The sequence below is a fragment of the Elaeis guineensis genome, chromosome 3, assembly GCF_000442705.2.
Source record: "Elaeis guineensis isolate ETL-2024a chromosome 3, EG11, whole genome shotgun sequence".
Taxonomy (NCBI): domain Eukaryota; kingdom Viridiplantae; phylum Streptophyta; class Magnoliopsida; order Arecales; family Arecaceae; genus Elaeis; species Elaeis guineensis.
In genome coordinates this window covers 107026152-107039538 of record NC_025995.2, presented here as the reverse complement: position 1 = coordinate 107039538, position 13387 = coordinate 107026152, and the positions used below count along the sequence as shown (strand labels likewise).

Genomic DNA, 13387 nt, shown 5'->3' with positions numbered 1-13387 from the left:
ATATTTCCAATCTTCTGGAGTAACATCTTCAGGAATATTAGCCAACCTCTCCTCATCAGTTCTAAATTTTTTATATAAATCATGCAAGCGATTTCTCCAACCTCTATAAAGTCGTTGCATGGTGGCCAAGACAAAAGCACATAAACGATATTCATTCCTATCATCTTCCATCTTAAACTTCTCCTAGAAGACACAAACAATGTAAATTGTATGTTAATATATATAAATAGAAATAAACAAGATACTAAAATCAATCATAAATATTTAATTTACCTTTACTTGTAGCCACATTCGCTCACCTACTCTATTTGCCACATCTGGCCAATTTTTTGCAGTTAATGGAGCTTGTGTCCTGACAACATAACCACAAAAATTGACAATATCTCTAGCATTTTCTCCTACTGCTCTCAGTATATCATGAGGGATGCTAACTTTTAATGGTCCATTCTTTGTTCTCATATCAACCTTAATACATTTGTAACGCCCACGCACATTCTTACTTGAAATAGTTGCTATAGAAAATAAATTACAATTAGTATAACTAAATTTAAGTAGAATAAATTAAAAGTTTCAGCTATAAATAAAATATTATTATACCAGCATTACTACAATGACTAGAAACTCTTGGTTGAGTTTGAAGTTGCTGTCCATGGGATTGACTTTGCTGCAATTCAAGCATCTGATCTTGGTGTTCATTTGTCTGCTGGTTTTGTTGGTCCCAAAGTTGTGCCTCTTCTTGTGATTGATTTCGCCGCAGCCTTTCTCGATGAGGTGATGTAACTTCATTTGTTTGAAATCTTATATCAATAACATGGCGTTGTCCTCGTCCATCAATTCGTGCACCTCTTCCTCTACATCTAACCATTTCCTAATAAAAATAATAAGCAAGCTTTTTAGTAAAAGTTCAACTAATTATCAGCAACATCTACTAAATGCACAAAAAAATATGAATATGCCATTAGAAGATATAAAAATAACATGAACACAATAAAATGATTTAAATTAAAATACCTGTTGGTCATCACATAATGTTTCTTCTTCCAACATGACAAAAAATAAAATTCTAATTACAAATAGGCTAATCATCAGGACTATATTCATCAGAACTGTATTCATCATGGTTGTTTTGATCATCATCTGTTTCGCTTTCAGTTTCTTCTTCTATTTCATCATCATTAATAAAATCATCTAATGTCAGATTCTCTCTATTTGTGTCATTGTTGGGTGAAAAGCTTTGTGGTTGAAGATCATCTCGATGTAGCACTCCTATCAACTCATCATTGTTCATGATTTGATCATATTGAAAATTTTGTTCTTGTTCCTCTTGTTGGTAGACATCATCTTCGATCAAACTATCATCATCATCATCATCATCTGCATCATTATTTATAGATGGCACATCATAAGCATCACGTGGATAAGTTTTTACCACAACAAGCCAATTGCTATCAACTAAATCTTCTACATAGAACACTTGTTGAGCTTGAGAAACCAACACAAAAGGCTCATTGGTGTTCAAAGATCCATGGATATTTACGCTTATATGTCCATAGTTGTCAACCCTATATCCTCGTCCCAATCGGCCAACATCCCACCAGTGACATTTGAAAAGAACTACTTTTTTATTTTTCACATACAACAATTCAAAAATATCTTCCAACACTCCATAGTATTCTTTATCAGCAGATGTATCATCTCCTTTTACAAGCACTCCACTATTCTGACTTTCTCGTCCAGTTGCACGATCTCTTGCATGAAATCTGAATCTATTGACAATGTAAGTTCCATATCTATGAACTATTTTGAACGGTCCAACAGCCAAGCTTAGAAGATCTTCACTTGCTTTGCCTTTAGCTTTAAGCTTTGAAACCTATTTAAGATTAATAAATTAAGCCATTATTAGCATAAATAAAAGTAACTTAAAGTATTTACCTATATTATATGATACCTACACGTTTATAAAACCAATCTAGAAATTCTTTGTGATGTCTAGCCAGGACATTTCTTGAGCTCGCCTCTTCCAATTCTTTTTTATGCTCCCTATGAATGACATAATTAATCAATAATAAAGATGATTGAAGTAGAAACAAAGTTCTTTGAAGATTTTCATAATAACAAGATTTTGTTCTTACTCAATATATGGCCACATTTATTCTATATTGGAGAAGAAACTAGTAGTTGATGATCACACAAATCATAGATAAGATATGCTTGATTTGCGTATGTGATAGATATGACAATCTCTAAGGTTTATCACTAACTAATGATAACTAATAATTATTTAGGTCATGAGTTTGGACTTGTCCCAATAGTCATGCCTCTCTTCTTAGCAATAGTGATTTTGTTCGACAGGTACTGCATTGACTTGGAAACAAAATGCTCGTGGGTCTCCAATCTTTATCTAAACAGAATAAATGTGGCTCGACTCATATAATAAACATACTTGCATGATATTTGAAATAATAAAAATATTTATCTTAAAAATCAAACTCCTATGTGACTAAATTTATTTTTGTCAAAAAAAACACAATAAATAAGATGCATCTGTGCTGTATGCACATAAATCAAATATGACAATCATGAGATAGTTTTATGGATTTATAATAGATTGATAATGGCTATGTAGGCTTGGCATGTTCTAGTTAATACAGATTTTATAGAAGGAAATCTTTGCAGCAGTGTTGGATCCCCCCATTTGATGGGGCGCCGCATGACAAGGTTAAAATAGAAAATTTCTCCCGAAAACACTAATAAAACCTTGTGAATTGTGCTAATTCTATCACGTCACATCAGAAGGGAATCGATAGGCACATGATTCATGGAATTCTCTCACTCAATTAAGCACACTGTAATGCAAGAACAAATAAGATATGCTTGTTTTGCATATGTAGCGCACACAAGAGATTAGACTTACTGTTAACTGGTGATATAAATAATATCTTATGTAGGCTAACCCATGTTTAAAATACTTGCATAATACTTGAAATGACCAAAATACTCATCTTAAAGATTGAAATCTAACAGGGTTAAATTTATTCATGTTAGCAAGCATGATAGATGAGATATGCTTGGATTGTATGTGTGTAAAAGAGATACGACAGTCATTTATATACTTCTATAAACTTATCAATAGATAAATACATATGAATGCACGATAAATGCGACAATTATTAAGATACTTTCTAAAAGCTTATGATAGGTCATGTAGTCTTGGCATGTTCTGATTCTGTCGGCAAAAGAAAACTCTAAGCACTGCAATATCATCTAGTTTGATGTGGCATCGATAGATAGAAGAAGGTCAAAATAAAAATTTTTATCCAAAAAAAGCTGCTAAAATCTTGTGAATTACACCGATCTTCTCATGCCATAATGGAGAGGGACTAGTGGGCAATTGTGCCTCGATTCATGGAAACTTCACTCGGTTGAGTGCGACAAAATGATGAATATATAACATATGCTTGATTTCCATGTCCAAATGCGACAAGCATTTCAGTTATTATTACTTAACGATAAATAAACTTTTTTTAACTAACCTATATGAAAAAACTCTTAAATAATACTTAAAATGATAGTTGAATATCTATTTTAAAACTTGAAACTCTTGAGTGACTAATTGCATTAATATCAACAAAGATGACAAATGGGATATTGTGAAGTTGTATATGAGGCAAATACGACAATCATCAATATATTTCTATAAACTTATGGTAGGTAACATTTGGATCTTGCTATTTTTCTCTATATTTTCAAATTGATGAAATTTTTGTACTCTCACTTGACTCCTTTTTTTTTTTTAAACCTTTTCTCCCTTTGTAAAATTAAATATATGCATGCTGCTAGATATGACAAATGAAATGTACTTTAAGCCATATATGTGTAGAAAACACAATAATTGCTAGAATATTTCTGTAAATGACAATATATGTTTAACACTTTCATAGGCTCATGATAGATAATGTTGATGGGCACAACATTCAGATTTTCACATTGGCCATCAAACAAAAATATATTTTTGTTAGTAGTTAAGATGCAATCAAGTCATTCATGTAGAAAACGAATATGATAATCATTGGAATATTTTTGTAAACCAATGATAGATAATGTTCATATAGCTAAACTATAATATCTTCAAACTTGAATTCGGGCAAACATTTATTATTTTGTAATCTCTGAAATTCATGATTCAACTAATTATAAGCCAATTCTAAATTATGTATTATCTGTGTACTATGAAACAATTGATAAAAATAGGGAGATAGCTATCAGGCATACCTTGAAATGGACAACCCTCCTCTATTGCTGTATCTCTCTAGTTTAATCATAAATTAGAGAGCATATTGATTTGGACACTCATTTAAGCTAGCCTATAGTAGGTGATTATCCATGCATCACGTAATGGACATACTTGTTAATTATTAGACTCTTCAGTTTAACCTAAAGGGGGTCATAATTGGATATTTATTTAAGCTAGTTCATGGTAAATATGGATAAGGGGTATCCATGTATAACCTCTAAAGTTCAACCCTAAATTTGAGATCATCTCAATTAGACATCTATTTAGGCTAATCTATTAATTGTAAATATAGAGAGATGATTGTCCATGAGAATAGATGGACCTCCTTAATTACTAAATATCTCCATTTTCATCCTAAATTATGGAGTATCCCCAAAAATTATTTATTCAGGCCACCATGGTAAATATAGAGAGATGACTATCAACCTTTCTGTTGCAGCTAAGGACTTAAGGCTCGATATATAAGGTATTATCTGCTCTAGCTCATGGGTCTCATGATTTTATCCTTTAAAAGACATCTCACATGGAAAGAATGATCTCTTCATATATAATCTAGAGTTCTCTTGACTCATAATCAATATAAGACTAATAATACCCATCCTTATACACCACAATATAGCCCTTCAGTCAAGGAAGAGCCCGTGTATAGATGGAAGATACTCTCCTCCTTATTTTTACTATAGACATGTATGGACGAGAGAAGCTGCATAGTTGTATAGATGGTCCCTTACTTAAGATGCTATTGTTGCAGCCAAAGGCTCGTACTTCGGTATATGAGGTATTATCCATTTTGGTCCATGGATTTCATGGTTTTATCTTTCAAAATGTATCTCATATGGGAAGGATAATCTTTTTTTATATAAACTAGAGTACTTCTTGACTTATAACCAATATGAGACTAATGATGCCCTCCGTTTTATACCATAATATTTTTCAATTATAAAACCTATCTGGTATAATCTTATATTAGAGAGCATTCCTATCAAATATTTATTTTCTTTATATAATAATAATAATAATAATAATAATAATAATAATAATAATAATAATAATAATAATAAAAATAAATATTAAATATATTCAGCAAAAACACATTGAATGTTTACATTATATGTAAAATAATAAAAATATCTTTTAAATTTCAAAAACACTAAACTCGTTAAATGGGTAAAAGCACTAACGGACACTCGCTGCTCTTTGTCGATAATAAATAGAAACTGCCAAGCCTCAGCTACTCACCAGCAGTTACACTGTAAAGAGAGTGACGTGGGGTGTGAGTTCGCCCCACGCCCCCAGCTGCGGCGCCTCCAGCACACTTTGTAACGTCATTTGGACCGCGCAAATTCCGCTCGGAGTGGCGGGAAACGACAAACCAAAGTTGCAGAAGCGACACGTGCGTCGTGCGTGGGGACACTTAAAAGGTCGTCCTCCGGGGGTTTCCTACACGCCTCACGTGGGGACCGCGTCCCAGCATCCGACGGTTCTGGTCTTCGCTATTTTCCGGCCAACGGTCGAGATTCTTCACTGTCGTGGAACAACTCGTGGCCCGAGATGGACGGCCCTGATAATTCGACATTCCTTTTCCCTTCTATTCATTTCCACCCCTCGTCACGCCTATAAATTACGAGGCCATGCCCCTTTATCCTTAGCACCTCCTCGCCTTCTCCTCACGGCGCCGTCCAACGAGGGCGAGAAGAAAAAATGGTAATTATTTGCCTTTCTCCCAATTTTATCATCAGCTTTGTGCTTTCGTTTATCTATACTTCAATTTCTTTCTAATTTTCGCCATGGTACTTATGATCAGTGTGCAAGTTATCGACCATCTCTCGAAGGAATAGAATGGTGAATTTTTCAGATCTCAGCTGTTTTTTATGATTTCATGCACAAATCTTGATCGAATTTTTCATCCATCTTCTTTGTTGTCCGTATTCTTCAGTTTTCTTATTGCTTGTTTGTTTTTCTTTGATTTTAATCTCGATCATTTCCTGAAGTTGAAGAAATGACGAATATTTTTTTTTCCCCTTGATCTCTATAGCTTATTCTATTTGTTTCTTCTAGCAATTTTGAACAAAATTTTCGTCCGAACTAGTTGCTGTTTCATCTGCTGTTCACTTGCTCATAGTTTGTTTCCTTTTTCTAGTTTCAATCTTGGTCGTTGCCTGATGGAGAAGAAGTGGTGAGTATTCCGATCTCCATTGCTTTATAATCTTTTCTATCTATTTCGAAAAAAAGGCGTTATTCATCTAATCGATTCGCGAATTGTTATTTCGTATTCTGTTTCCTATTAATTTTAGATCCTCTGGTGAAAGAGATATCATGAAATGATACATTAATTATTCTCTTCATCCAAATTATGAATCATAGATCAAAATTAATATTCTTCTATTGGAGACTGTTATGATTTGTGATCTGATATTTGGTGATGATGATGGATCTGAAGGTGGGGTATGCGTTCCACTACAAGAACAAACTGGAGAAGGAGAAGAGGAGCCGGGAGTGGAGGAAGCCTTCATGGCTGGAGCCGCTGCTGAGCACAAAGTTCTTCGGGCTGTGCGACGGTCATAAGGAGCTGAGGAAGAGCGAGGAGAATACTTACTGCATTGAGTGCAATCGGTGCATGTGTCCCCACTGCCTCCTCCGCTCCTCCGCCCACCACGGCCATCGCCTCCTCCAGATCCGTCGCTATGTCTACCAGGACGTGATCCGCATCGCTGACATGCACAAGCTCATGGACTGCTCCAAAGTCCAGGTGGTTTCATTACATCCAATCTCATATAAAAGTAGCTTAGTAATTCCTTTTCTCTCTCCTGTCATTCGGATCCTTTTTAATGTTTCTTAATCTTTAATGCAGCATTCCAGTTTTCTTAGATCCGGGGGAGGAAAAAAAAAGAAAATTTCATCAGTTCTTGGAATTTATTCCTTCGGTTTTTTCAGTTTCTTTGAGCTACTGAGCTTTTGAGCTGTGAATTGAGCATTTTCTTCTTGATTTCTACAACACAACAAAAAGAAAAAGTTGCGATTTTAGCTTGGAGCGATATCTCCCGTTATTGAATAAAAGAAGTTGTTGAATTTTTTATAGTTATAATATTATTGTTGTTGTTTCTTGATTTCTCCATGAAGATTAAGAATTCACGAGTTCTCGTAGTCATGTCCTGTCATTCCTTAAAAGCACAACTGACACGATGTATTCGATAAAAAAAAATGTTGAAAAAGAGCAAGCAATGATTATTTCAATGATATTATATTATATAATATATATATTTTTTTTTTATTTTTGCCTTTTAGCCGTATACTGTGAATAGCGCCAAGGTGCTGCTGCTAAACCCCAGGAAGAACTGCAAGCCAACCAGGATGCACCCCGGCGGCGCCACCTGCCGGAAATGCGGCTGGACTCTCACCGCACCCAATCGCTACTGCTCCCTCGCTTGCAAGGTACGTTCTCACCCCATCACTCATCAGTAATAACTTTATGTGTTCATGGGCATTTTGGTCATTTTATCTTTATATAATGCATTATTTTGTCAAATTAATGAAAAGTATGAGTACAAAATTTATAATGTCATTTTTAATTTTCAGATATCTGAAGTAGTGGATGATGCCAATCCATCGTGTGGAGCTGACGGTGGAAGCATAGCTGGAGGCAACCAAATCGAGTCACTCTTCCAGCATTTGACGGCGGACGTGGAGACTTATGACATGTCTTCCGATTCCAGCGAAGGGAGCCATGGCCGTCGCATGGATGCATTAGCTCCCAAGGCCGCCATTCGTCGGAGGAAGGGGATCCCCCGTAGGGCTCCCATGCATTGAACCGAAATCCTCACACCTTCCCTTTCTTAAAAATAATCAATGATGACTTCCCATAGGAGTAAAAAAAGGGGAGGAGTGATCTATTAAATGTGGTGTTCATTTTACTATATGACGGCGAATGGGCTAGCTAGCATTTTGTGCATTCTATGCGGTATTCTGGTGGGCCCGGCCGTGCGCATGTAATTTGGCTGTACAGCATAAGCGGGATGGGGCCCGGTTGTTGTCGAAACAATTTTCCAATTTTATAATTTTATTGCTGTCATTATTAATTCTCTGGAATGGCCTGCTTTGTTACCTTTTATAGTTAAATATATTATGTTTAAATTATGTTAGAATAATTAATGTTGGTGGCTACTAATATAAGTTTGTTACATTATGAGTAATTGTATATGTGATGTTTTCTATCAATATATATATATATATATATATATATATATATATATATATATATATATATATATATGTGTGTGTGTGTGTGTGTGTGTGTGTGTGTGTGATGCGGGTCCATCCAACCGTGGACCGGAGGCGTCGTCCTCGCGATCTCTGCCATCGGCATGGTGGGGCCGGTTGTGGTGGCAGACAAAATCCTGAAAGCGGCGAGATCCGGGTTCGAGTGGGTATATGATTCCCTGTCCTCTTGGTGCTAAAAAATTAATGTGTGCCGCATGTTCTTGTGGTGATGATATGTTAACCGTTGGATAGGGATGCGTTGTGCGGGCCGTCCAATAGGTATCTAATGGTGGTCTCCGGACGGAAGGCTGCATAGAGATTTTGGTGCTGACTCCGCTCTGGCCGTCCGTGTTTCTCGCCGAAGGCATCCAACCGTTCGTGCGCCACCGTGACGGTTGGCGTCGTCGCTTCTTAATTTGTCCGACGTCCCGCATAGAAATCTGGCTTGGGCCCCACAAAAAGAACTCGGGATCGTCCAATCACGTTGCTTGCTTTTGCTGAGCTCCTCCGCGGCACGGTGGACTGGTAGTGTGTTGTGGCGTTGTGGGGCCCGGAATGTACTTCTCGCGCTGGACGTCCCCAGAAGTTTCTGTGGTGTTGGAGGGTATTTCGGTCATTTCATGAAAGTTTTGTCGTCACATGTGGCCGCGGGCGTTTCGCACGCTTTCGTTCTGTCTGGCGTTTGTTGCTCCGCCTTACAATAACAGTACTGCACGTGTGTCTCCGCCTCTTCCTTCTTATTCTTGTCAGTGTTCGGGGCTGGCTGATCTTACCCTTCCGTCCGTTGGACTTACCTGGAACTAAGAAAGATGGGTATTGACTTTTTTTTTTTCTTTTTTGTCGAATTTTTTTTTGATAATTAAAAAAAAAATATTTATTTTTATCTAGAAATGCAATCAAGTTCAATTGAATCGAATCAAAATATTTATATTCAAAATTTTTTATTTTTAACTAAAATCTTGAGAACGGCTTGTCTCAAAATATCCAAACTCAAAATTTAATTTTAAATTAATCAAGTTTTAATATTTCAAACTCGAATTCAATTAGATAAGGAAAAAAAAAATATATTCGAAATCTACTTAATTCAATTTGACCGTGAGAGTTCGAATATGAATTTTAGTCTATTATTAACACACACATAGAGATATATATTATAAATAAAAATAATATGATTAAAAGTATATATAAACTCCAATAGTCTCATGAATCTTCAAGCTAAATATCTTACCATTCGAGCTCAAACATCTTAACTCATTTATATTTTTATTTTTATATCTTTAAAAAATTTAAGAAAAAAAAATATAACTTTTACAAGCCCATGGCATAGGTTTGCACTGACACAGCAAATCAATATATCTTTAGCTTGAAAAGAAAGGTCTTTAATTCAGACCACAAAAGCTTGTGGATGGTGAAAAAAATTCAAAATTTATCAAGATAATATCAGAGATAGCAAGAGTGGTACTGATTTTGTCATCCAGAATTCGGACATGGGGTTACCAACGATAGGAGACTTATATTTATTTGAGCCATCTATCTTAGGAGCTGACTTTCAAGCTACTTGGGCAGACATTATCTATACCAAATAGGAGTTGTATATATGCAAAGAGGATTTGCATAGAGGATAATTTGGTGACCATTATTGGTTGGATCCGGAACGACATGAGATGGATAGAGATCCATCTACTTCTCTATGACATTTGGACATTCTTTCATGAGTCTGCTGTAGTGTTTGTTCGGCATATCTTTCGGAAGATAAACAGCACCGCAAATTAGGATGTTTCTTATATTGATGAGCACATCGAAGATTGCATCTTGTGACAGGATGAGACGTATCCATAGATCCCACGGGACCTTTTATTTTTTGACTTTATGAGTTGTACTCAAATTAGAGTGATCTGATCATCTGCTCATACAAATATATATATATATAGAATAAAAATTAAACAAATTATCAGGTAGGTTTCCCTCCACAATGTACGCAAATGAACCAAACCAGCGAGAGTAAAATTAGCTTCATTGTAGGTGGCTGAAACAGGAAACGAGCTCTAAGCGACCAACCATATATACGTAAAATGCCGCGTCAAGTACCGGAGAGGGAGGGAGATGTATTCCTGCTGATCTTCCTCTCCTAGATGTAAAAAACTATCGTAGAAGAATTTCCTTGGAGCTAGATTAATGCCCTCGTATGCATTAATTCGATAGCATGATGAATCCTATCTCACGAGACAACAAAGTTTGCAGGGTTTTCATACCATGATGATAAGCCTGCAGGACTTTAATAGATCTAATCTATTTGAGAACCGTAGAGTCTATTAATTAATTAACTCATGAAGAGCCCATATACATGTGCTGGTCTCAAATGCTCTATGCTTGCCTACCACCAAAAGCTTTCTAGGATGACTTCGTCGGGTTCGACTTCGAAAGCCCTTTGGCACCATCTCTTTGGATGAAACTGAGCTAATCTTACCATTGCATCAACGAGCCCAATCATACCAAATCCCCTACATCAAATCCGAGATCCATCATACAATCTCGGAGGTTTATATTACTTGTCATTTCAATATTATCTTTTTAAATCCAAAGATCTCTGGCCCATTTGGCAAGGAGGGTGGGAATCTATCAGACAAGAACATTAGTTCCTCTCTATTAAAGCTTGGACTAGGTCCTTTTAGCCTCAAGCTTGGTCTTCCTTCCAAATGTAAAAACGAAAAAAAATGCTTTCCCCGACATCAGCAACTTACTTATGCTTCTATACCCCTTCATTTTTTCCTCCTTTAAAAAAAAAAAAAAATCATTTTCCTCATTTCTTTTCCCCGATCTTTTAGTTTTCTTTCTTTTTTTCTTTTACCTGCTTCACTCGCTAATATTTTAGTTTTCTTCTTTTATTACTTACTTCACTTGCTAATATCAGTTAACTTGTCAACTTTTAATTTATTTGCTAATCTTTAAGTGAAGAAAGAAGGCATGGCATGAAATATTTGGAGAGATCATGGAAAGAAGACATAGTATGTGGGGTGTTTTTCTTGGTCGATTTATGAAGATGAAGGATGCCTCTTATATCTAGCTCTCAGACTCTTGCTGATGGCCTCCATTGGGTTGGCAAGAAGACAGTCCTTAAGTGGATAGTTTCACTAGTCAATTGCTTCAGGAGGCTGAAATGTAGGATTAGTAGCTTAACTTTGATTTTTTTTTTGTCCCCTAATCACTTTATGTATTATATGAAAGTGATATTCTAATCATCCCAGTTGCTTAATATCACCATCACTATATGGATTGTATGGAAACTCTATTCAAATGGTGTTGTTTTGCAGTGTTTTTCTTGGTCGATTTACGAAGATGAAGGATGCCTCTTATATCTAGGTGTCTCTCACATTCTTGCTGATCGCCTCCATTGGGTTGGCAAGAAGACGGTCCTTAAGTGGATAGTTTCACTAGTCAATTGCTTCAGGAGGCTGAAATGTAGGATTAGTAGCTTAACTTTGATTTATTTTGTCCCCTAATCACTTTATGTATTATATGAAAGTGCTATTCTAATCATCCCAGTTGCTTAATATCACCGTCACTATATGGATTGTATGGAAACTCTATTCAAATGGTGTTGTTTTGCTTGATATCAGAACTTGGAACATGGGTTATGTCCATTAATGTATAATAAATGATTATATATATATTTAAAAAAAATACATAGACACAATTAGGGATGAGCAAAAATCGAACCTCAAGCAATCAAACCAATGGAATCGAACCAAACTACAGGTTTGGTTTGGTTTAAAATTTTATTCGATTTGGTTCGATTAATTTTTGACATATAAAAAACATGTTTGGATGGATTCAGATTTATCAATAAATAAAATTATTCTCAAATCTAATCGGATCAGTTTTAATAAAACGATGTTATTTTGATGAGAATGTTGTTTATATTGAAGTATTAATGTATTAAAAAATAATTCTGGATTTATGATGTTGTTTATCAATTTGATTTTGTATTGATTAGCCTTAAATCTTAAGTGACTTACTTACTGAATTATTTATTTTTTTATAATATATTAAAAATTTTTATCTTAATTTTTAATTATGATATTTAATTAAAAATTTTATTTTATTGAATGATAATATCTTATGTCAATTTAAATCATTTTACTTGATAAATTCTTATGTAAAAAATAATTTTTTATGAATAAAAAAAATAATATAAATCAATAAATCAAATCAAATCAGATCATTTAAATTATATTAATTTAATTTGATTTCAATTTTTTATTTATTTAATTTAATTTTTAAAAATAATAAATTATTTAAAATTGATTCGACATAGATTTGAGCGTGAAACGGTCCAAACCGAACCAAGCTAATCCCTACGCACAACACACGCGCACACATGTATGCAGACGTACGTACGTGTAAAGAAGCAGTTGATATGTTCCGGGGCAGCTTTTTGCTGCGATCTGCCAACATGAACCCATTTGAAATAGCAAGGTTAGGATGAGTTTTTACATAGTTGAATTGGCTGCGTGTTAGGTAAGACAAACTGTTTATTAATGGCTCTTGAATATGGATTTGGTCCTCCGATATGATGTATCGCCATATCATATTTTTTGTGATATATTTTATTTTTATTTGTTAACATACGTGATTTGACAAGTGAAAACTCATTGGATTAGTTGAATTGATCCGGATGAAATAAATGTGTCAGGCTTTTATACTTTTAATGCTGATCATAAATGGGCATTGTTTTGGTTGGAGAGTTTTTATTTATTTATTTATCTAAGCTAATTTGATTAGACCTAAAAATTGACCAAATTCAACCCATTTCCAACCCTTTTGCAAACTGACACA

The 13387-nt window shown here is 35.0% G+C and overlaps 1 protein-coding gene across 4 annotated transcripts; it reads left to right on the top strand.

Annotated features, from left to right (window-relative positions):
• The first annotated feature begins 5916 nt into the window (after positions 1-5916).
• LOC105036520 (protein RGF1 INDUCIBLE TRANSCRIPTION FACTOR 1) lies at positions 5917-8370 on the top strand. Of its 4 annotated transcripts, XM_029262230.2 has the most exons (6): positions 5917-5998; positions 6099-6136; positions 6435-6470; positions 6735-7043; positions 7580-7726; positions 7871-8370. In XM_029262230.2, the coding sequence occupies exons 2-6, from the start codon at positions 6134-6136 to the stop codon at positions 8099-8101; spliced, it is 726 nt and encodes a 241-aa protein (XP_029118063.1). In that variant the 5' UTR covers positions 5917-5998; positions 6099-6133; the 3' UTR covers positions 8102-8370. The 4 variants fall into 4 exon arrangements, with proteins under 4 accessions (XP_029118063.1, XP_029118064.1, XP_010910584.1 ...); XM_010912282.1 differs by lacking the exon at positions 6099-6136 and having other exon boundaries at positions 5955-5998; XM_073253282.1 differs by lacking the exon at positions 6435-6470 and having other exon boundaries at positions 5956-5998.
• The last annotated feature ends 5017 nt before the right edge of the window (positions 8371-13387 follow it).

Excerpts from the sequence above, each read along its gene's own strand:
- LOC105036520 (XM_029262230.2), top strand. Across the intron at positions 7,044-7,579 it reads TGGACTGCTCCAAAGTCCAG|CCGTATACTGTGAATAGCGC; the intron begins GTGGTTTCATTA and ends TTTGCCTTTTAG. Across the intron at positions 7,727-7,870 it reads ACTGCTCCCTCGCTTGCAAG|ATATCTGAAGTAGTGGATGA; the intron begins GTACGTTCTCAC and ends TTTAATTTTCAG.